Source organism: Corapipo altera, unplaced genomic scaffold (assembly GCF_003945725.1).
Source record: "Corapipo altera isolate COAL_440 unplaced genomic scaffold, ASM394572v1 2, whole genome shotgun sequence".
Lineage (NCBI taxonomy): Eukaryota > Metazoa > Chordata > Aves > Passeriformes > Pipridae > Corapipo > Corapipo altera.
Genome location: NW_020884890.1, coordinates 8,327,909 through 8,352,829, shown reverse-complemented (window position 1 = coordinate 8,352,829; position 24,921 = coordinate 8,327,909). Strand labels below are relative to the sequence as shown.

The window sequence follows — 24,921 nt, the reverse complement described above, 5'->3', positions numbered from 1 at the left end:
CATACCTGCGCAATCCTAAATCAAGCTGAGGCTCATCATTGATGAGTTCTGCTTCACTCTGGGCAATTCTCATTGCAAGTTCGTGGTCACGACGTTCCTGCTCAAGCACTGCCTGATGCTGGGTTTCCTCTTCTCGTTCTCTAGCTAGCTGAGCTTCAATTTCAGCCTGTTTCATAAAAAGACATCTTTAATCTTATCCAATTGAAACCAAAATGCTACATAAGCAATATTAGAAAAATATACTAAGTAGTATATTAATAGCTTTTCAAAATGTGCAAAATTTACAGAACTGAAAAATTAACAGTATTCAGTTTGACCCAAGAAATATGAAACTGCTACAGATTGCACCTTGGTTTCCATATAGTTTATCAAGTAATTATTGTCCACCACTTGTATTACCTATTCAAATAAAGTGCCAAATAATTATTACTCATTAAAAAAATACACTAAGCTTTTTGTTCACTATTATGAAAACTAGTCTTCAAAAATTTTTAGATTCATTAAAATTCAAATGATACAGAGCACTATAGTTTACTCCTCCATAGCACTAACACAGTACTTCATTGATATTCTGCACTTGACATTACAGGACTTTGCAATAGGCACTGCTTTGCATACGGGTCTGAATCCAGATGTGACTTCCAGTAAAAGTGACAAACTTGGCTGACATGGAACATCTGCAAAAACTTCAAAGGCTTAACTAGAATTCTCCAGTGTTGTGTATTTTTAACTTTAAAATAACTTTCAAATCCCTTTAAAAACAGATGCACCTCTACTCAGAAGACCAACAGCTGCACGTGAACTAGAAATAGGTGATCTGTCTTGGGATGCCCTATTCATGACTTTTGCCTTACATTTTCTATTAAAGCAACACTGGTGAATGACCGAGACACGCATTTATAAAATTAAGCCATTAGACTCAGTGGAGAACCTAAGCTGCAAAAAAGATTCAAAAATAGGTAAATAAATACACAAAACAAACAAACAACCCTAAAACAACCACCACGAACAAAAAAAAAAAAAAAAAGCCAAAACCACACGGAGCTAAAATATTAACCTGAATACGCTTTTCTTCATCTTCCCTCTTTTTCCTCTCTTCCTCTTCCAGTTTTCTCTTTGCCTCAATATCGGATTTCCTATTACAAAAGAAGAGAAGGAAATGAAAACATGTTGTTATGATGCAAGTGAACATGAGATAGTAAGAGATAGAAAGTGTCTTCCAAAAAACTGAACGGTAATCCAGACGTCAGTACAGTCCTGAAAACAGGGCACTACATGTAAAGTCAAAACGTTTTTCAAGTTCATCTGTATTTGCAGCTACATCATATCATCTCTTCCATTCGCTATTCTAACACTTGCCTTATAATTCACTGGGAAAGGAAACATTTCCACACTGCACAGTACACCAGGAATACAATCCAAGTAACTTTCTATGTGTACAGCTATTAAAAACAACCTCATTAAAAAGCCTTTCCTATTTTCTTCTCATTCTATAACCAGCAACTTATTCATGACTCACAGACGTCTTTCTTCTTCTTCCTTCCTTCGTTTCTGTTCTTCCTCTTCACGTCTCTTTCTTTCTTTTTCCATTTCCTCTTGGATGCGTCGTAGCCTCTCTGCTTCCTCCTCTTGCTGCTTCTTCTTTTGCAGTGCACTCAGAAGCTGCTCTGAGCTTTTAACTAAAGCATCATATTCTTTCTGTATCTGTTCTCTAGTCATTACAGTGGTCTGCAAAAATAATAAGGGGATTATATTCTTTTGCATTTATACTTTGCTTTTAAAAATATCTATTGAAATAATACTAAGTGAAATGACAACACTGAGCACTATAATAAAATAAATATATACACGTCAGGGTGGGGAAGCTTGAGTTCATTCTTCTCTTTCTTTCTGAAATCCTGAGGATTCATTATTGTCCTCTCTCATGTAAAACCATAAAAGTAATCTCCTTTTCACCCATGACTTCTCTTTAAACATGCTTTTATATTTTAAATTTTGCAGTTTTAAGCAACAGAAATTAATTCTTACCATGCTAGGATGAAAACTAAGGCCTGTCCATGTGCATTTTATATTGTGTTCTTATCTGCTATAGTGGTTATTTACAGCTCTGCCTTTTATGTCATAGAATATAATATTTTTCTCACTACTTCTGCTAGCACTCAAAAAAAATATTGGGCTCTGCTTTTTAGAAAAAGGCATTAGTAGCAAATGACAGGTTGAAAATACTCTAAAAAATAGCTTTTGCTACATACATTTTCCAACCTAATTGACAGCTACAATTTAATTTCATTTTACAATTCACATCATACTAATAAAACTGCAAAATGGGATGTTTGCTGACCTTTTCTGAGGGTGTATCATGGTAATAATCAAATTATATTATTTTTATTAGAAAAGAGAACTCTAAGTTGACAGGTTAACTCTAGTATCTTTTCAACTGTGATTTTAAATAAAAAGATCTTAATATGGTACACTAAGGAAGCTGTAATATTGCATGAAACAAGAATTCAACAAACCCAACTTTTTCTAACATTAATAAATGCCAGTGTGCTTTCATTTCGTCTTTTACTTCTGTGGTATGGAACTGAGAACTATAGACCCTGAAGCATAATCAGTGAGTTGAATTTTCTTTACTACCAAGTCTGAAAAACCTCTTAACTGGAACAGAAATCTCTTTATCCTGTGATAAAGGCTTGTCTGTTTCAGCCCTGATGAAGTTAAAATATTGCTAATATTCATTATTCCAATAATAAAAGCAATAAGCAAATTATTGACAACACTTCTCATAATAATCAACATGCATTTTTGCTTTAAATTCTTCAGTGCCCATTTTGAAACACAGATAATAACACCAAAGTATAGACATACAGACCTAGTTTCAGGTTACATTCACGAATAATTTTAAACAGGATTTACCCAGTGAATGAAAATTAAAACCACTATAGTAAAGTACCTTCTCTATTAAAGAAAAATGCATTGGTCTTCTACTTTAGATTAAGTTTTTTAAAGATTCCAGTGATAAGAAACTATTTCTCTCCTTATTATCACATACCTTAATTTTGTTCATTAATGCATCAATAGAATACTCCAGTTCCTTGACCTGCTTGCTTGTCTCTGCTTTTCCCTCCTTCAGGGCACTTACTACTTCATTGAATTTATCAAGTCTCTTCTTCAGTGTACGCACTTTTATCAGGCCATCAATGCTGTGAAGGAAAGGCAGTGTATTTGTATCTTGAGATGTTTTTAGAAGGTGATATTTCTAAAACTACCACTAATCACTCACTCAGAAGAGGAAGATGGCAGACAAATTATGCCTTCTGACAAAAGTCACCCTCTTTTTTGAAATTCAAACATTATCACATCAAGTAACTAAGTAATGTAGCCTTTTGTACACAGTAACTAAAAGTGACTAGCAGTCAATGACTCAAAACAGAAAAAAGCCTTTTTATTTTGAGAATTAATGTTGGGTTGTTTGGGTTTTTTTCCCCCCAGTATTAAATCCTTAGTTCACTAGAGAATTTTGACTGAAGCGGATAAAGGCTGAGTAGTGTCACTTACTCAAAAAGCTAATGGGACTGAAACAGATAAAACTTAATACAGCAGGGAACACAGTCATTAGACTCTGTAGGAGTGAAAAAACAAGGCTAGGGAAGAATCCAGGAAAACTTGGGAGTTTTTTTAAGAAATTATTGAAGGACATGCACAGAAGTTACAACTCTACAGACAGTCTTCCTAAACAGAAATCATGGAACTCAGAATCACAAAAAACAACACATAAAAGGTAGAAACTAAATAAATTAATTAAAGATGAGCATCAAACAGCTTAAAATAAAGGAAAATGGTTAGAAATGGTAAGGTTCAAAATGAAATACAACTTTTAAAGGATGTAAAGGAAAAAATTCTATAAGAAGCCCACTACTGAAGAACAGAGTTGGATCTCTATCAAACAACACAAAGATGTCAGCAGAGCTTAATGACTGAAGTGTTTTTTCCATTAGTATTCCATGCAGTCAGCTAATGGAATTATTTAATTTCAAGAGGAGACAAGACAGGTAAAACAAAATTATTTCTAAGTTAAAAAAAGAATGGGTTAAGGACAAAAATTAATGAGCTTAAAATTCATTTAGACAGACTTAAAAGAAGGATTTCTAAAAACTAGGCTGCCCCTGAAGGATTTTATGAGCAAAGAGTTATATAAACATCTCTTAGGAAAGGTTCAGATTTAGTCTATTGATCCTTGGGAAAGAGAACACAAACTCTCAAGGTCTCCTTCAATAGTAAATCTCCGCTTTTTACAGTCACAAGAGAATATTATTTAAAACCTATTTTCTTCAGTCAAGGAATATCTTCTTACCGTGGTTTGTGCTTTCTCTTGCAAAGCCACATACGAATAGTCTTTTGTATTTTAATGCAGGCACAGGCTCGATATTTTATCTTATTTGTCACTGTAAAGACACAGAAGATATCATCTCAATGTTTTATACAATTTAACATGACTCCTATATTACACATTTCATAGCTCAAAACCATATGTAGACTCCATGTGTTTGAGAGCTTGTTCTATATTGGAAACACAACATTTAAGACACAGTGGACAGCAGAATTAACAATCTTGGGCCAGACATGGAGGCTCCCACCCAAAACAGACAGGAACAATGAAGCACGTGTGCACACACACATGCACCATCACCTCCCTCCAGATTCATAAACATCAGTAACCCCTGTTAAAAGTCATGGGATCTAGCAAGCAGGAAATGCTTGAAGTCGAAGTGCTGTGTTGAACAGTAATCAAGCCAATATCTGCTAGAGATAATAAAGTGGATGCAACTTTGCAGAGCATTTCTCGACAACACCAGAACAAAAAAAGCCCCATGAAACAAAACCTCTAGCTGTTGAAATCAATTGCTTGAACTTCCATATGTAACCATCTGCTATATGTGTCCTTGACCACATTTCAAGGTGATAATAATTGCTTTTCTGTCTTTTTAAGAAACATTTTGATTTAATAAAACATCAAATACATACATTTAATCACTGAGAGAGAACACCATTGAACTTTTTTCCAACGACTGCAGATAAGCCAGCGATTCACTCGTTTAACCAGCTCTGCCAAGTGATCCGGATCAGACTTCATTATCTGATCGAACTCTGCAAACTATACAGTAATTAAAATTATTGTAAAATTAGGAGAACAGAGAGTGTTAGACATTGTTATTTAAGATCATGCTTAATTAAAAAGTTAAAATATTTTTAACATAAATTGTATGTTGTCATTATATCAGTTTTCAGTTACTGAAAGTGAGCAGATATATCTGACATCACTTTATTGTTTAACGATAACATAAATGACAACTGTAGGGTTTTTGTTTGTTTGTTTTACTGATGTCCAACAATGGCATTTTGAATAATCCAACCATTAACTAATCACTAAAAATATTTATTGCCCAAAAATCAATTGTTTTGCTACATCCTGAAAACTTACTCTAGCCTTCCACAACTTCAGGACACATCTAATTGTATATCTGGGGAAAAACTAAACCCTGAAAGCACTTCCCAATTTTTAACCTTTGTATAAGAGTCCTGCTGAAGGCAACCTTTTCTAAAAATCCTGCATTTCTGATTTTTAGTAATTTTGACAGTAAGAACATTCTTCTGAGAGTACAATAATTTTCCTTTCTAATCACGACAGATCCCTACTTCATCTCCTTTCTCTGCATAGCAGCAGCAATGCTTAGAATCACAGAAAGAGATTTCAGCTATAAATAAATTTTACTAGAAAATATTTCTTCTTTGTTCTGACTTTTTCTTTTTAATAGTCAACATAAGTCTGGGAATACAAATATTGCATTAGAAATACAGCAGCAGCAGCAAGACTATAAAATCAATTGTATCAGTACTTAATATTCGGGGGGGGGTTCATAGAAAATGAACAATATTTACAAAAATCCTGGGCAGTCTTATTTAGGTTGGCCACACATTTAGGAATGTGTTGAACAACATCACCTTCAAAGGACCCTTCCAACTGAAATTATTTTAAGATTCACATTCATGAACTCCAAGAAAAAGATTACCTTGCCAGGTCTAAAAAACACCTTGGTTAGCCCAAATTTGTAATCATTTTCATTCAGTCCCAAGGCTTTAAATAGTGCCTGAAACACAGAAAACAGAAAGGATTATATTTTGCCCCTTTAAAAAAGACAAGAAAATTCAAAAAAACCACAAAAAACAACCCCACAATACATTTTCTCTCCTGGCTGATACAGAAGAATTATTTATTTCTTACTTTGCAAAACAGTCTAGGGTCCAGTCGAGCCAATTTTTCAGGTAAGTATTTCTTGTACATATTATATAATTCATGAAATGAAGCTCGTGAAGGGAAACCACCTTGCATTAAATCCAGAACTGACACCATCCCTAGATTCACAGAAACACATGCACAAAAGCTTGTGTTAGTAACATGGAAAGTAAGCACCTAATTTTATGATAACAAGTAGTTTATAACATACGCCTCTTTTGTCCAGAGACTAAACCACTAAGTTCAGCTGAGACTTGATCCAGCCTCTAACATTTTTTGATACTGTGATCAGTCACAAAAAGTTAATACTGAGCAGATGAGAAGAACCCACACAATTTTCTCCCTATTTGAGAGGTAAGTAACACTCAATCATGAGGAGGAATTTTTTTCTAATATTTCTTCTAAATATTCTTTTCTTTTTCAGCAGACTTGACATTTTCATTTTTAAAGGGAAAAAACCCCAAACAAAACGAAATAAAAAGCCCCCCACCAAATAATGTCCAACCAGGCTTTTATTTTCATGATGTCAATGGTATTCATGAGATGTTGTGCAGATGCAACAACAAATGCATATGCAGTGCTAGAACACCTGCTGTACTTAAAATACGAGGTATCAGCTGCTAAGATGAACCTTTAATGTCCTGAATAATGTTACTACATTTTGGCTGCAAGGAGGACATCAGTAACACCCAGACACAGCCAGTAAAAGACTCGAAATACTTGAAGCAGCACAGGCCATGCCAGTTTTTGCCCACTGCTTTTCATAATCCTACCAACAGAGGCTGCACATAAGTTTTTAAGTCAGCCCTTAACTTATGGTTGTTGTCTTACAGCTTAAACTTTTGCATATTTGCTTTCAATTGAAATTTGATTGTTTAAACAAAGTCGTTTTCAAATAAGATTTTATAACATTACATCTTGGTATTTTAACATTACCATGCTATGACTTTAGTGTTACTAGATTAAGCTTCATTTACTGTTGCAAAGAAAGCATAGATAGACAACTGAGCTTGTAAGACTACTGTAAAGTGTCACAGTTGTTCTTGGGGAGAGGAGGTAATTTGCTATTTTTGACTCTCATGGCAAATGCTATTAACCTGAAGAAATCTGCTACTAATGATGTTAATGGAACACTAAAGTACTGAAAAGTTGTTAAGTTTTTGTTATGATAAAATTACATGTGAAATATGTCAGCTTCTCAAAACATCAACTGAAAACTACTGAAAGTACAAAAATACAGAAAAGGGAAAAATATATCGAAGTGCTCTGTTGAACAAACACACTATAAAGAGTGAAAATGCCAGCACAATTCCCAAGCAAGCAGTTACTTCCACTGTTCAGTGGGGCATGAGCAAAACTGCTAATACTCACTCTTGAAAATAAAGTTGTAAATTTGGAAAGCATCTAGCATTTCAAGAATAATGAAGATGGAGCATTACAATCTTCAGTATACAAAGTAACAGGAAAGACTATACTGAAGTGTCTGTGTTGCATTTTCAGCTCCAAATCAAATGAATAGAGACATAAAGACATTTTGAAAAACTAAACCAATATGATTAAACTCTATCATAGTATCTATAAAATCTATAAAAGAAAACAGGTGTGTTTCAATTATTAGATATCTCAGATAATACTGACTGCCTTTAAATGCACACAGGAGTTTCTTACACTTTGACTGTCCCAGTAATTTAAAACAATGCTATCGTTCCAGACTGAACTACTGCCCTATTAAAACTGTGGGCAACACAAAGAGACGGAATTCAGCTCCAGGTCAGGAAATTTAAATTTATGTACCAATGTACGGCTACATGGCTTCTTACATATGCATGTGGTGCTTGACCTCTAATTATAATAAAAACAGTCAACGGAAATTACATCAACTCTTCCTGCAAAGAAGAGACCTTATGGCACTTCAGATGATTAATTTCTAGAGTTCTATTGGTTAAAATGAGTGCTAAGTTACTAAGAACCTAAATAACTGCACATAAGGCATAAATAACCTTCCTTCTAGAAAACAGCAGTTCAAGCAAGGAAATATTGCTTCCATCTCACATATTTCAAACTTAGATTAATCTGTACTGCCCAAGGTAAAAAACATTGGGAAAAATCAGAGGCATATATTACCTGAACACTGAAGCTGAGAGAGGATCTGTCCTCCTTCAAAATGATGACTTGTCATCTTTAAATTAGGCTTGATACAGCGAATAAAGCTAGACCCCTATGACCAAAACAAGAAGTTAGCAGAATCTAAACATTTTTAAAACTCCTAAAATAACAGTTAATCATTTAACACTTATGGGTGGGGAAAAAAAAAGATACAAAATAATAATATCCCAGAAGAGAAATGTCGACATTATCACTGAACCACAGAATGTCGAGGGGTTGGAATGGAGTTTAAAAGATCATCTAGTCCCAACCTCATTCTTTTTCTTTTGTATATCAGTTTTGCACTGTAGCCTTGGTCTAAACCAGTTAACTGATGTAACTGATCTCAATGCTAAAGCTATTAATTGGATCCTCAATTTTGCGGAGTTTTCACTCAACAACGTTCTTCCTAACATTAGTACAATCTAATTATGATTTATCAGTCTAGATTCTACTACCCTCGTTATCTTCTACAGTCATATCACTTAAATGTCCCAGTCCTTCAGAATTCACATCAGTGAACACGTCACCAGACTCCTGACATCAGAATGATGCCAGATGAACTTGACCTTCCTTAACTTCTACTTTTTACAACTTCTTTGGCTCACAGCTTCAGTCTCCCTTCCCCAATGTTGTTTCAGTCTGCTTCTCTCTTATGACCATGTGTTCCACCTCTACAATTTTGACCACTGCTTTCTCTGATCATTTCACATTCATAAAGGATGACATTTTTGCAAAGGACCATCCAATTATCCAGGTTTTCCTGGAACAGGTGACCACTAATGATAACCTTTATATATTAAAACAAAATTGGGACTGAGAAAATATAGTATTAATCCTGGTTTGCAGCGTCTTCTCTCTTTTTTCCATCTCTCAGCTGAGAGTGAGAGAATATCTTCAAGGGAGCTCTAGGTCAACAATACCTCCTCAGTCATGGGTTAGCTAAACTCCAGAGTACAGAAAGCCTGGCCACACATTTTTTTCCCTGGACTGTGTGTCAGTTCCAGAGTGTTTTGTGTGAAAGACATCATCTTTCAGACCAGCCGCATGACTACAGTAAAATCTTGTATGTTGGCTACACTCCAGCACCTGACCCCTTTGTTCCACTTGGTTTTCCCCCCTTTTTCTTTTTTTGACAAAGCGTAACCTTGTATATAAAATTGGTTAGAACATGTGGTTCAGAGAAACAAGACTGTGTGCCTACAAGTTCTACAAGAAAATGGGCATGTTGAACTACATGGAGAATTTCACAAGCTATCTAAATACATCTGCTAAATTAACAAATACACATTAGGGGACTAAGTTTCTTTGACCACCTGTGAAATGAAAAATTTTACTTTTAATAGCTTTATGGAATCTGAAAACAGTAATTAATAATAAATTATCATCTGCCTTACTTTTAAATAACATTTCTAAATTTTCTGCAAATTAGTAATCAGTGTTAACCAGCGAATGGAAAGAAGTAAAAATAACAAAAAAGGTGATTGCAGCCCAGATAGATTTCATCTTGTTTACTCAAATTGCGTAACTTTCACTCTACGAGAACTTTTTCAGAGGTGATGTAGTTTGGGGTTTTTTTCAAGTAAATCAACAACCATCACATGCACAGGAAGACCTTTCAAAAGTGCCATAAAGCTGCAAACTCTAAAGCAATTACTAATCACACTTACTGGAAGCCATATTGAGAAAAATTATGAACCTTCATCTGTATATATACTTACAGTACTGTGAAGCTTCTCAAGAAGCAAATTTAACTGAGTCTGTAAACGAAAACAGGTATTTCAAGAGCCTTAACCATGGCAACTACAGAAATACACACACCAAATAGAAGTATAGCATTACTGCATGCATAGCCATTGTTATTACAACAGAATTGATAAACCAAACATTCACAAATTTTAACAGACAAAATCATGCAAGTGTGCATGAATGGTCCTGAGGAAACTGTTTGTGTTTAATTGCACAATACTGTATGGACTAGTTACTTATTACAAAATCGTTATCAAAGAAACATGCAAGTCCATTTGGGAAAATAAAAGAAACAATGACTTTCATCTATAACAAGTATATATTTGTATGTTAAATAATTAACACAGAAAACATATTCTCAGAGTTGTCTTGTGGGTATTTTTCAGGCTAAGCCAACATTTACCTGCAATAATCTATTTTTATTTCCAAACTTCCAACTTTCCAATTTTCTGTTGATGACAATAAACTACAATTTTAAAATCGCATTTACTGAGGCTGCATTTAACAAACTGTGATGAGAAAAGACTGCAGTCCTACTATTATCTGAGGGCAAGTCTTCAAGATAACCAAAGACTTAAGGCTATCAGGGAAAACAACTTATAGTTGCTTTTGAAAGTAATTGGTAGGGATTTCAAATATTCCAAAATCACACCAGGAAAACAGTAATATCTTTACTTTAGAGATGTGTCTGTTTTGCCACATAGATTACTGCTGTGTCAGCCTTTCTAATTTACTAGCAAGCTTTAAGTATAGAGACTGTAGGAAGACAAAATTCAGTATGTCCTAACGTATTCTTAATTTTCTGTACTGAAAGCAAAATTGAAACTATTTGACTTTTGACTTTCTTTTTAACCAGATCTTTCAATTATATTCTACAGTTGCTAGTTGTACTCCCAGTGGATAAAATTGGTTTGAATTTCTTTAACTTAACATGGATATGGTTAGAAAGAGAGAAGTGCCACGAGAGGCATGACAAACACTAATAACCTCCTGCTCAGTTCTCACTTACACATACTCTTTACATCTCAACTTGATTATAATTATTATATTTTCTTAAGTTAGAAACAGCTAATTTTGAAAGGGACAGCCTAATTTCCATCAACAAAATACATTTCTGCTTGAGGAAAAATACCCCTTCCTTATACTCTGTGATTTGACAAGAAATAAGCCAGAGCCATGCTCAGGTAAATTTGTCTAATAAAATGTGCATACAAGTAAAACATATTGCTAAAACTACTGCTCTTTGAATTGTCACGATTCAATTCATCATTAGCACAGTAAGGTAAAATAATTTCAAAGATTCTTTAATAGATCTGATGATGAATTAATCATTATTTCCTCAACTGATTTATGGGAATTAATTTTAATTAGTTATAAGGAAGGGACATGTGAAGGATTTCATAAAGAGAAGTCCCTGCAACATCATCTAATAATTGATATAATTAGAAGAATTTTTCATTTTAGAAGACCAACTTACATACTAACGCGCTAAGGATTTTTATTCTTAAAGAGAGGAAGTATCTAGTAAGATAAGAGAACTTAGTTTGATGTATCTGAAGTGAAATTTTCAAGGCTATTAGTGTTCATCAGCATCACATGCTGTGTCTGGGAAGGTAACACTAAATGAATTACTGGAAGGAACACATACATTCAAAATGCCATGAAACTTGAAAACATCGAAAGAATTATAGATTGATGGGCCAGATCCAAAGAGGACTTTAGTTATGTTCTAGGTGCAGAGGTGAACACCAAATTTCAAAGGTCAGTCCCAAAAGTTCCCCACTCAATTGCTGCTTAATTTTAAAAATCTCTCCCTTTCTAATTCAGGTCTCCTTGGACATTGGTAACATACAGAAGTCCATATCTACTGGACGTGGGGTGCTAAATCTGAGAGAAACTGAAAATCCAGATGGAAGAAAGTGGAAAATCTCAAAAGATCCCACAGTCGGTTTCATTTTAATAATGCAGTTCTAAAAAATAGTGAATCTCACCTTCACCTACAACAGACTCATGGCTGCAGGGTTTGCGTAGGACATGGCTTATCTATATGTAATTTTTCAGTCTGCCTTCTGATCATGTATTTTATATTAAACCAATTGCTACAGTTTAATTCTACAACCACTACAGAATAAGAAGGAGGAGGAAATAATCATCAGAGCAAAACTCAGGAGAGCAGGCTACCCAATTCCCAGTTATATGCCAAAACCACTACCTTACAAGTCAGGCTCTGTCTCCTACTCTTCCTGCCCCATGAAAATTTTACTTCTGGCTACATAACAACACATCTCCAGAAGGTCATAAAGAGAATACCCTTTGTCAGACTGACCAATAACTTGGTGCTCACTACAAGAAATACAATAGCCATAAAACACAGTATAGGCCTGAAGCAGTGTGCTGCTACCTATCCTTCCTGTTCTTCAGCCTCTGCATCTTTAGAGAACAGTTCCAAATGCTAGCCACAAGATATGATTATGCAAGAAGGAATTCATCTTGCAGTCTTGATTCAGCACTTAACCTTGATATGGAGCAGAAATACTCTTTTGCTACTGGCAGTGTCCCACTCTACAAGAAGGTTTTTTGGATTGTCTAAGATACGTTCCCCAGGGACTGCAAGGAGTCTAGTTAGGAAAATGATGTGGGTTTATGGTTGCTCTAGATAAGGTAGCATACCAAAACTGTTGCCACACCTGACGTGAAGGTATGCAAATCCTTCATTGGATCTGGCCCAGATGTGTTGAGAAGAGCTCTTGCTGAAATTGCAGCAGCTCTACCAATGCTAAATCCAGGAGATTGAAAAATTTACCTGCAGCCCACGGTGTGCCTGCTTTTCATCTCTTAATTCCCCTATAGTTCTCTTTCTAGCCATCCTGAGCTGGAATAGTCCAGCTAAAATAAAACTGCTGAATGAGAAAAGGATGTAGAAAAAATTTGGAGAAGACAAGGTTTGAAGGTCAGCTTTACAACAAGCAGAAGAAAGGAGAAAATGAGGAGAAGCATCAGATTCAGGTATTGAGAAAGGAAACATTCAGCACAATGAACATCTTCCTGTGTAAGTCATGACTATATTTCAGAAGAGGAAAAAAGTGGTTAGGTTAAGTATTGAATTTTAAGAGTGGCCAACTGTAGTGAATCAATACATCTTCTAGAAGGTACGATTAATTTAAATTTAAATCTCAAAACATTAAACATTTTGAATAAAGACTTCCATGTGGCTTTGCAAGATTCTGACTTAAAAATCACTGTATAATCTCTGTAAGGACTATTATGAAAGATATTTTCATCAGAAATGCATAGCACATAGCTTGAGTATACTGGTTTCTTACAATTCCACAGAAAAAAACCCTGTCTTTTTAAGAGAATTTTCTTTTGAATCTTAAGCTACTGCTAGCTCTCCCAATCTTAGATTCTACTTAATGCAGGTAACTTAAAACTGCCATACATTACAAGAAGATAAGACTCTTTGTTATATGATGTTACCTTGAATTTGTTTCCCACACTGATGAAACTAAGTTTCCCAGCTTTTTGTTTGGGATCCTTGTTGTTGTTAGTGTTAGCTTCAAATAACTCTCGAACAAACTTGTCCTTGGATTCACATATAAGAGATTGAAGGGACATGTGCAAAGCATCGTTGTTTTTTTCCACAAACTGCATCTGAAAAAACAACCCAAGAGATAACAGCACATTTGTTTCACTGCCCAGTTACCTTAGTCTAATAAGAAAACAAAAGAAAACTAAGTCACATACTAAATTCAAAAATCAGCAAGAGTATGTGGTGTAAATACTCATACATTATTCCAAACAACTTTTCAACTGGATATACAAAACACTAATGAGAGAGAGAAAAGACGTTCTTAAATTTGAAGGATGTTGTTGGAATCATGAAACCCAAAGTAAGGTTTAGTGCCTTTTAAGAGATCAGTTGTGTATTTGATAATGGCTATCCTTGTTTCCCTTTCCAGGACTCAGTACATCATCACCTGAGAGTTCTGAGAAGCTTAATTCTTCACTGCTTGTAATATCATATAAAATCTGTTGTGAAATGGGAATTAATGTTCACACTTTAATTGGTATATTTATACAGTTTAGAAAATGAAATGAAAACTGGTTATTTTAGTAGTACTATGACTATTTATGAACAGTTGGTTTAATAAAACATATTGTCCCTTCCTACAAACTTTATCTCTCTGGTTTGTTTGAACTGGATCACTAGCTTTCAGAAGTCAAGAACAATACATTACATTGAAATTCAGAGATCAAGACACTAGTATCCAATTTCACATTAACTAAAATCTCAATAGCTTTTGGTGCAACTTTAATAGAGACTTTGATATTAATTAACAGAAGAGGCCAAGACTACTTGAAAGAAAATGTCAATTTGCCAGATATCCCATAAAAGGACTTAATGGTGATGAGAATCAAAGGACAAACACAGGCCTCCAAAGTTCCCTTGGACCATGAAAACACAAGACTAGAATATGAATGCAGCCAAATGAGCGTTCTCATCATAAATCAGAATGTGAGAACTGCCACAAGAGCACTGAAAAAGAAAAACAAATAACAGAAGAACAAGGCAACTATAGTCCAAAAGTTTTAAGGTTCAAGCTAAGTAAGCCCCTCTGAGGGAAAGGATAAATTAAGTCTAGCTTATTAACATAGTTCTGGACCACAGCAACCTCATATCTGATTAGCTCTGACAGATAAATATATGTAATCAAATCTGTCACCTCTGTTCCTGAAGACACTCTCAGGCATTATTAATGTATCATGATGAAGTACACAGTTAAAAATAGAGCACTTGGAACAAATAAAAATTTGTTCCAATTTTACTGGAATTCTGATTTTTTTTATTATTTTGATACTGACTCTGAGCAACCTCAGAAAAATCATGGAGGTAACACAGACTTTAAATTTCTTATTTGTAAAAGGACCCACGGAATGTGTCTACTTCAAAACAGCACAGCAATCATTATCACTCTTGAAGTATTTTGAAGCAAACGAAACCAAACCCTTCAAGTACACACTTTTAAATGAGAAAAAAAGGTCTTTGGAAGTAGCTTCCTTCATACATGCTGCAGTTACAAACCAGAACAACAAAGTATTATGGATCCTCATTTTATCCTAAACTCTTATTTTTAAAAATTGATGGTGTTTCAATGTTTCTGTATGACGAATAGTAGTCCAAAAGGTACAAGAATCTGGAATGTATTTTGAGGGTAGCAATTTCAGGTATTTTTTATTCTTACATGAATGAGTCCATTGCCAGCACAAACTGAAAACATGAAGAATTACGCAGTGACTATTTACAAGGATAAGCATGCTAAGTATGCTTCCAAAAAGCTATTCTTCAGTCTAACAAAACTTTTTGATCACACAGTATATTTCTTGACCTAAGATGCAAACATCTTTTGATGGAAAATTTGTAGTAGATCATGAATCAATATATTTAATATTGATATCATAGACCTATATACTTGAAACAAACTTTTACAGAAAATATATCAGTAAAACTGTCTGTAACCTGAAAAGTTAAAAGAAACTGTTAATTCTGATAAATACTCAAAAAATTAGTTTCAAAGTTTAGAAATATCAACTTCTGAATTTCTCTTCTGATGAAAGCAAATGTTATCATTTAACCTATATACACTGAAAAATATAAATGTACTACAAAGTACAACAAAAATAGTGTTTCATGAGTAAAATTACCGTCTCATAGCATACTGCTCCCGCAAAGTGTCGGATAATAAAGCCTTCGTCGTCCCTGATATTTCTGTGAACAGCCAATTTAGATTTCCTAGGAATCTGGAATTAAGAAGTTGAATTACAAAAGAAGAATTACAATGGAGAATAAGAAAAGGTTTATTCTTAGAACACCACCATGATCTACTGGGAACACTAGGTATTAAAAATTACATTTCCTATAAGTACAATTGTGATGATCACTACCATTCCTGTTCAAACCATGATATTCCAAAACCCTAATTTCAGTCTCATTCACACTTTTAGAAACACCACATTCAAAATACAAGTCATCAGGATTGCTAACGCCAGCTAGTGGATTTTGGGTTTGACTTTATTTGCCAATTTCTATACCATTCATTCCACAGCTGATGAATATGATTTGACAGAAGTTTAATATATGGTTTCGGATGGTATATTTTAACAGGCAACCACCTAGCTGATCATACACATACTGACAAAAATGTTTCATTGCACAGCAATCCAGGTAAGTGGAAACTTAATGAAAGACAAATGGATGACAATTTCATTTGGCTTCCCTTGTTTGTGTTTTTTCATTTTTTTTTTTTTAATTTCAACAGGATTCATTATTTAAATTGCAATAATTTGCATTAATCTTCCATAAAGTGCTCTCTGTTAAAAAATAAATCAACAAAAAGGTTTTCCTTGTATGATCTCTAAAGTACTAGCTAGATACTCCACCTGAGTCAAATATTCTCCAAAGCAAGTAATTTTTAAAAGGAACAACAATAGTTCATCTGATATGAAACAATTTAAAATGTGTTTTTATTTTCTATTCATGCTTTACATGTTAACAAACTTAAAATGTAAGTGAAGAATACGGCTTTAGTTTCAGCAGGATATTAGAATTTGTTGAAGACTTAAGGCCTTCAGTGAACTGTCCATCAAATCTAATAACCAAACTTGTCCTTAGCAAACAAGTACGGATTGTGCAGATAGGTATGGCATGAGATTTCTTAGGGAAGGTTTTCATTAAATTGAAGTGTTACTATCAGCTGTTCGAAGAACTGTTTTATTAAAACAAAACAGACAGCAAAAATAAACCTACTGAGAGCCTGAAATGGTCCTTGTGCTTTTGGTGCACAACTGAAGTAAAATGCTGATCACTTGGTTGGGGAAGACGATTTTCTTCATCCAAAATATCCAGTACACCTACTAATTTTGCTTCAATCAAATCTATTGATAAAACAAAATATATTTACAAAACTTGAATATATAAACTCATATCAGAACTGAACATTGCAAGTGTAAATGCTGCTGATCTGATTCTGTACAAATGTTTGTAGGGAAAGTTGTTCATACAAAATACAAGCAGTCATTGCAAATTAATTCTGTATATCTGAATTGCTGATTTAATTGATATCCTATACATACCAAGTTCTAACTCATAACACATGCAACAAGGGGGAAAAGGATCAGGTATGGATTCTTCGATTTTTACTCTCAGTCTGAGCCTGAATTTAGTCATCTTAATTTCCAATAGGTGCCTAAATGTTCCTATGGTATGATCACAGGTCTTTATGGGATAATTATTTAGATTGTTGGGGTTGCTTTTTGTTTCATCACACATCAAAATTAGAAGCCTAATACTTCCATTGACAACAGAAGTCCAGGGACTAAAACAAAATGCATTTGTTTTAGGAAAGGTAGACCAGACTTTGAGCATGCCTTCACCTCTCACCTACATATACAAAAGCCCTTGAGAGCCAACACAGAAATTCATGTTCTTGAAACTGTTAGACACAAGAATTTTGCAGCTTTTAAAATTTTTTTCCATTGTCTATGAAACTGTTCTTGTAAGAGGAATTTTTACTACATTTTTCTTCTGTGGAAAGAAGAAATATCTAATGCTTGCACTGAAGCAATGCTTATAAACTCTTATGATTTTGAATTGTATGAGGCTATATATAAAATCATAAAATTACTAGTGTTATACATATTTTGCCTCTTCTGCTTGAAGCTTTTTTCTCCATGACATCAAGGAATAGCTTAACATTTCAAGAAAAACCTACCTATACAGTCCTGATTATCCACATAACGCACTTCATTAACCCCCAGGCCTTCTTTCTGGTAAAGTTCTTGTTCCTAAAGAAAAAAAAAAAAGTAATTGCAAAGAGAAAACACCACTCATCATATTTTTATTGAATAAACATGAAGTAATTTTAAAATATAGTATGAATCAACATACATTTGAGAATTTCCTTACATAGCTTAATATATTCCAACGTTGCCACCTTAATGATAAGCCCATGCAACTAAATATTCCTATTTGGTATGAGAGATTGTCCAGAGTGTGGATAACTCATTTTAATGAGAGGTAAAAAAGAAGAAGGAAAAGTATTGTTGGTTTTCAAAATGCCATATTCTTTTCTGACACACCCAGATGTCACACAGTGTGAAAACTGATTTTTTTTAATTCGAGCATAATGTGCCATCTTATGAAAACCAGAGTTACTTTAAGTATCTCTTAAGCAAAAAAATAAGTACTCAAATACAACAGTAAAAAAATAAATCCTCAAATATAATACTAAATATATCATACCTCTTTCAGAATCCTTTCGTTAAAAAACTGCTGCAGTTTCTCATTACAGTAGTTTATACAGAATTGTTCAAAACTGTTGTGTTCAAAGTATTCTGAAAGACAGAAGTTAAACTTTTATGATAAACGTTCCAAGAATTTATATTAAATAGCAAATAAGGGAAGCTTCACAATGCTAATATTTAACATGTTCGGATCCATACCTGTTTCTTTCAGTAAAATGAAACCTTTTACAGATTTTCAAGTTGTACACAAGACAGATCTAAAAATATTGCAGCAGATCGTATTTCTAAGACAAATGACAGACAATTGGCAGTAAACCAAAGCAAGATGCTACCATACAGAGAAATTGTACCAATACATCCTCATGCACCTATGCTTCAAAAGGCTGGCACAGGATAACATAGCTCTAAACACCTGAAAACCAAAGATTCCCTTGAACAAATTAGAAGAGCCAGAGCACACCACAATACATGCCCTATTCTGAATCTCAGTGAGCTGAAAAGGACAGAAGCTTTACAGGGACCTTTAACGGCAAAAAGAAAACCCTCCCACTCCTCGTTACAGAATTTATCATTGAATCTTTGGTGGCAACAAGTGACAGTTAGAAATAACTTTAAGTATACTTACCAAAACCAGCTATATCTAGAACTCCAATGAAGAAAGAAGAAGTCTCAAATGGAAAACACTGGTTTACCCTTTTCACTACATGGTCAAACAGATGACTATACACTGTTTTAGCCAAGGCATCACGAGCATTGTTTGCTTGTTCCACTTTCAAGGGCACCCTAGAAAAACAAAATACAGATCTTACTTTTCATAATTCTTTACTCTGAAATGCTGAGATTGGACTCTAAAACTTAAAAACAGCCTTTTCAATTACTGCAAATTAGGACACAAAACCCCCCTGAACTCCAGGCCAAGGCAGGAAACAATCTTGCCAAGCCAGACCAACCATCTTACCTGTAAGAAGAAAGAATAATGTTTCGCTACCTTCAGTAGAAATAAGATTCTGATGCTTTCATAATTATTAGATAATTAAAAACTATATTAACAATTTCCAGACAAAGATACTTAAAATCTATACATCCCCATCTAAAAAATATTTCATCTATTTATTTATGAGCTGTTTGGTTAGAATAAAGCCTATAGTTTAGTTTTTGTTCTGACATCTTTGTCTCTATGCTTCTGTAAGGGCTATAACTAAGGCTAAAAGGCCATAGGCAATAAAAGTAAAAGTAAAAAGTAAGAAGTAAGGCAGTGTGTTCTCATCGTAAAAGATGCAATCCCAAAATAAGGATTTTTTTTAAAACACTGGAAGAAGAGGTCTTTTACTAGATGAGAATTTATTTTCATCCTCTTATTTATAGACCTTTCTTCTGCATAATTTATTACAAGTCTATATCATAATTTAAAAGTTATATTAAAAAAAACAAAACAAAACCCAACAACAATGCCATGAGTCACAGTTTCAAGGTCTATGAAATGCAGGAGGAAACTGTGGGAATACCAGGCAACTATAACCACATGTTTAGATATACATGTAATACTATATATAGTTATTTGATGAACTCAGCATGACAGTGACATGCTTAGAATGCATATATTTCAAAACACACTTAACCCCCTCATATCATGGATAAATACATTCTGCAGGATTTCGGTTTTTTTAAGAAGGTTTCAAATTAACAGATAAGAGTACCAAAACTACGCAATGGTTATACTGTATGCCAGAAGCAGAATAGGAAAATTCATATAAGAATAAAGTGTTATGGAAGGGTTTAAGAAACAATGTCAGGTGATTATGAAAAATGAACTTTTGTTTTTATCGTATGACTGCAAACGGGTCCTAAACATGTTGCCAGAGAATTTAAAAGCAAAAGTCCCACCAATCTGAAGAGAATCAGATAAGAACAGAAAGAGATTGCCAAACTTCACAATTCCACAGTATTTTTACATGCCAATAAAAAATATAGAGAGGAAAAAAATTAAACTGAAATACTAATAGCCCTTTGCCCAGACAGTATCAAAATTTCATACATGGAAAGGTGACCTCCAATTAAGAACAATTGTGGGTATACAAAGTCTTTGCATAACACTGTATCATGACACACAGATATATCCATTATTAAGTAAATAAAAAGAAGAGATTTTTAGGGAGAGGAACAGGGAAAAATAATCCTTCAATAATCCTTGTCATGAGGAATACAGGATGGATGGTTGTATGCCAAAGACTCTTATGCTTTTTCTAAATATCTCGATTAGCTGGCTTCATAAAACATATCACTGCTCCCCATACAAATTCCTATATTATGTCTCCCAATGTACCTTGCCTCTCTTATGTTTAGACCATTCAACACTACAATAACAATAAATAATAAGAGAATAGTCCAGTTAAGGTGGTGGGTAACCAATTCTAAAACTCCTCAAGCAGGTAGCAAAATCTACCTTTAAAAAAATCTCTTATCTGAGCTGTTTATTAAGCCCTATGTCCACGGTAAAAGATGTTCCCAACACAGAACTGTGCTATCATCCAACCAGGTAGTTTTCTGTACAGAAGGGTACAAAAACTGGCAGGTCAGAGAAGGAAAACTTAACTCTACACAGCTGTGCTGGTTCTTGCTGGAGTAGGGTTAATTTTCTTCACAGTACCTGCTACGGGACTGTGCTTTGGATTTGTGCTAGAAACAGTCTTGATAATACAGGGATGTTTTTGATACTGCTGAGCAGGGCTTGCACAGAGTCAAGGCCCTTTCTGCTCCTCACCCCACCCCACCAGAGAGGAAGCTGGGGGTGAACAAGAATTTGGGAAGGGACACAGCCAGGACAGCTATAGAGGGACATTGTATACTATGTGGAGTCATGCTCAGCAATAAAAGCTGGAGGAAGAAGACGAAAAAGATGATGTTCAGAGTTATGATATTTTGTCTTCCCAGCTTTGCTTTGATTCTGTGTGTGGCTTTTGCTTTACCTGTTAAACTGTCTTTATCTCAACCCATGAGTTTTCTCACTTTTACCCTTCCGATTCTCTCCCCTATCCCACAGGGAAGGAGTAAGCAAGTGGTTGTGTGGGGCTTAGTTGCCAGTTGGGGTTAAATCACAACAACAGCTTCATAAGCGCTAAACTAACTCCAAATTATTATTTTTGCATATTTTCAAGGATGATATTTCTGATGGAGAAACGCAAGACTGATGGAGATCATTTTCTATTGTGACTGGTAAGTCAGGGAAGCAGAGACTCCGTACACTAAGGACATCTGCAGCTACAATACATTAGATAGTAATTAGCTTTAACACACAATCTTGTCTTCCACTTAGTATCTCTTCACTTATCTTAAGGTAATGAGTACTGACAGAAATCTTATCTTATAAATAGAAGGAAGGTACCTTTGTATTCTGTTCTGATACGTTAAAGAGATCAGTATACTAATTCCCAACGTCAGCTGCAGGCCTATTATATAATACAATACACTAAAATCATTTATGGTTTCCATTTACTTTTTTAAACATGGCAAATAGTCACACCTCTAGAGCATGTGTTTACAAAATGGTCCTGTTTTGCAAAATAGCAAATTCTGCCATTATTAAACATAATTCCAAAGACTGCACAAAACCTTACTGTTAAATTTCATAGTATGCAGCAGAAACACATGGAAAGAAAATGTAACCCTGCAATGTATTTTGCTCAGATGGAAGTACAGAACTACAAAGCAATGCTGAAAATGCACTGAGACAGTAAAAACGCAAGAGCCCTATTACAGAATTGACGTTCAGACCAAGTAACTTCCTTGTCATGAACTTGCTTTCCCTAAGCTCTTCCTTTCCTTTGGTCTGCAGACAAACAAATGAATATCTTTCCTCCTCCTGTTTCTTGTCTGAACAGGAAAAGATAAATTCTCCTGTCTCCTTCTTACCTTCTCCCCCTCTCCTTCAGCCATGAGCTAACTGTAAGGAACAAGGAAGAATTTTTTCCAAATTCTATGGTCTTTGTTAAGGCAGCAACAAAAAACCCTGTTTGGTCTTCATGCTAATTTCTTCACCAAGGTTTCCACTGATCTAGAGTCTGAGGTCTAGGGGAAAGCACTCTGATGGGCTAGATTTAGGTTGTGTGCAATTCCACACACTTCCCAAACATCTTCCAGAACAAATAAAATTCAATTAAAAATATGTATAATTTGCCCATGGCTGACAACAATTAAGGGAGTGAGAGCAGGTGAAGCGATACCCATTCATTACTGTCAGCCAATATGGTAACTCGTTCATAAATAAAATGGCCTGGATGAAATAAATCTACCTAGTGAAAGACCTATGTAACTAAGGAATATAAGCAGCACACTTATAATTTGAGAAAAGCTGAAGTTCCAAAAACTGTAGAAAAATATTTCTTGAAAAAATGTTTTTTCCAACAGAGGCTTCAATACCACCACTACAAAAAATGCCTTCTGGTAGAAAATCTACTGCAAAAGAAGGTGAAGGACATGGAATGATGTAAATTAATTTTTTCACCCTGTAAAATAATTTATTTTGTGACAATGGAGACTTCTTTGGAAGTCTTTATGAAAAGGGAGAAACTGAGTAAGAGAGTGGCACAGTGCATTTACAGTCTAAGAGAAGTACCGGATTTTGAATCCTAACACATTATTTCACTCTGCAAACACACTTCACATGGACGGCAAAAACATCAGCCAACAAGGTGATCATTATGTGCTTTTGGGAGGCAAGGACAGATAAACATAGTGCAGCTGTCAAGTCTTTCTGCCAGTATTTTTAATAACATTCAGAGACAGCATTTAGCATCACCCTCCTACTATTCCTTGTTGGCCCAGTAGAACAAAGTCTTTGTTATACTCTAAGCACAGTGATTTCAGCCGAGCTATTTATTCACTGTGACCTATTAGCACTCACATGATCCACTTGCACACAAAAGGTCCCTAAGAAAGAGAGAGAGAAATGACTAGCTCTTTAGGTTGCTGGAACAAAATAAAACAATGTACTTGTCAAAACTCTAATATTAACAGCAATCAAATCGTTTCTAAACTACATTACCATAGAAGAAAAATTGTGTCTATTTAATAAGTATCTAAAACAGTCCAATCCACTTTCCTTATACATGCAGTAAGCCACACAAGAAGAAAATGCTGTATTTATTGATGTATGTTTGCTTTTAGCTGTACAAGTTTAGAAAGAGGCTTAATGCATTAATCCTTGAGATAGTGGAAGGAGTCCTCTGAATTCATTTTTGACACCCCCAAAATAAAACACTGGGGGAAAAATAAGATCTGCTGGCACAAAAACACAACTCCTTGTGTTGGCAGACTTTTGAAACAGTACACTGCTAACAATGCCCCAAGTTTATCAGGATAAATACACTGAGCAGAAAATTTTTAAAGTTTTAATCCAAAGTAAACTTAAAGCTGTAACAAAACCTATATTTGTTCTTAAAAAACCTTCCTTGACAGTGTCATTTGGGATATGGTGAAAGGGAAGCAGTATATTATGATGCATTTCTGCTTCAGTGCTTGATATGTGCCACTAAAAATTATCAAAAGGAAACTATACAGACAAGCTTTATCTATGTGTTATGTATACAACAGCCAAAACTAATCTGTTCTCAGAGGCTGAATCAGCAGTTCACTGAGAGAATTTCCAGTGGAGCACTGTCTGAGTCTGACATGGATGCAATTTGTTCAAAGCCCTGCTGCTTCTATTTAACACTTCTACTTAAAAGGAACATGAAAGTAAGAGTATTTTCAAAAAACAGTTTAATAATACTGAACTAAGAAAGCAGAAAATCTTGGTAACATTATTAGCATACAAAATTATTTTCACAAATTGATAATGTAAAAATCCAGAAGATATATTTCAGTAAAGGAAAGTGTGTAGTGGTATGCTTAAGAGAATTCAAAAATACAAATGCAAGATGGAGAATAACCAGGTATGCAGTAAGTTAACAGAGAAAGATCAGCAATTATGGTGGATAACAACCCGAATTAAGTAAAAAATGTTACTAACTTTCCAAATCTGCAATTCTCATATTGCCATGCATTAAAATGAATACCATCTGTACTGTGTAATATATATTTTTCTACTCTAATGTTATCTGTAATACTGGTAAAGGCTGTCCTGGGTGAATATATCGAAGAGTTTGCTGTTGATTCAGCCATGGTCTGGAAGAAAGAAAATAGTAAAACTTGGAAAATGTTGACCACTGGAGGCACTTTGTCCTACAGGACCAATGTCTTCCTACACTGAAGGTTGTAATAAAGAGAAAAAATTATTTGTAACTTTCCATATTATCTGATAAGGCACCAAGATAATATAATTAAAAGTACCCAATTTCTAAAAACTGGAGAGAGGCAGGGGAGAGAGAAGGAATTTACAAAAACTCTCTGGAAATGAACTACTGAATATTTTATTACAAGATCCAGATCTTGAG

General features: G+C 34.6%; 1 protein-coding gene across 1 annotated transcript in view; it reads right to left on the bottom strand.

Annotated features, from left to right (window-relative positions):
- Nucleotides 1–24,921, bottom strand: part of MYO6 (myosin VI) — a 106,166-nt gene that overhangs the window by 17,792 nt on the left and 63,453 nt on the right. Inside the window, exons 13-28 of the mRNA XM_027645035.1 lie at nucleotides 19,116–19,273; nucleotides 18,489–18,580; nucleotides 17,959–18,031; nucleotides 16,995–17,122; nucleotides 15,893–15,988; nucleotides 13,667–13,840; nucleotides 10,162–10,200; nucleotides 8,420–8,513; nucleotides 6,284–6,414; nucleotides 6,072–6,149; nucleotides 5,026–5,155; nucleotides 4,355–4,445; nucleotides 3,053–3,203; nucleotides 1,520–1,728; nucleotides 1,058–1,136; nucleotides 6–166 (exon numbers count right to left, since the gene is read on the bottom strand). Coding sequence (XP_027500836.1) covers nucleotides 6–166; nucleotides 1,058–1,136; nucleotides 1,520–1,728; nucleotides 3,053–3,203; nucleotides 4,355–4,445; nucleotides 5,026–5,155; nucleotides 6,072–6,149; nucleotides 6,284–6,414; nucleotides 8,420–8,513; nucleotides 10,162–10,200; nucleotides 13,667–13,840; nucleotides 15,893–15,988; nucleotides 16,995–17,122; nucleotides 17,959–18,031; nucleotides 18,489–18,580; nucleotides 19,116–19,273 — 1,884 coding nt within the window. The remainder of the gene's footprint in view (nucleotides 1–5; nucleotides 167–1,057; nucleotides 1,137–1,519; nucleotides 1,729–3,052; nucleotides 3,204–4,354; nucleotides 4,446–5,025; nucleotides 5,156–6,071; nucleotides 6,150–6,283; nucleotides 6,415–8,419; nucleotides 8,514–10,161; nucleotides 10,201–13,666; nucleotides 13,841–15,892; nucleotides 15,989–16,994; nucleotides 17,123–17,958; nucleotides 18,032–18,488; nucleotides 18,581–19,115; nucleotides 19,274–24,921) is intronic.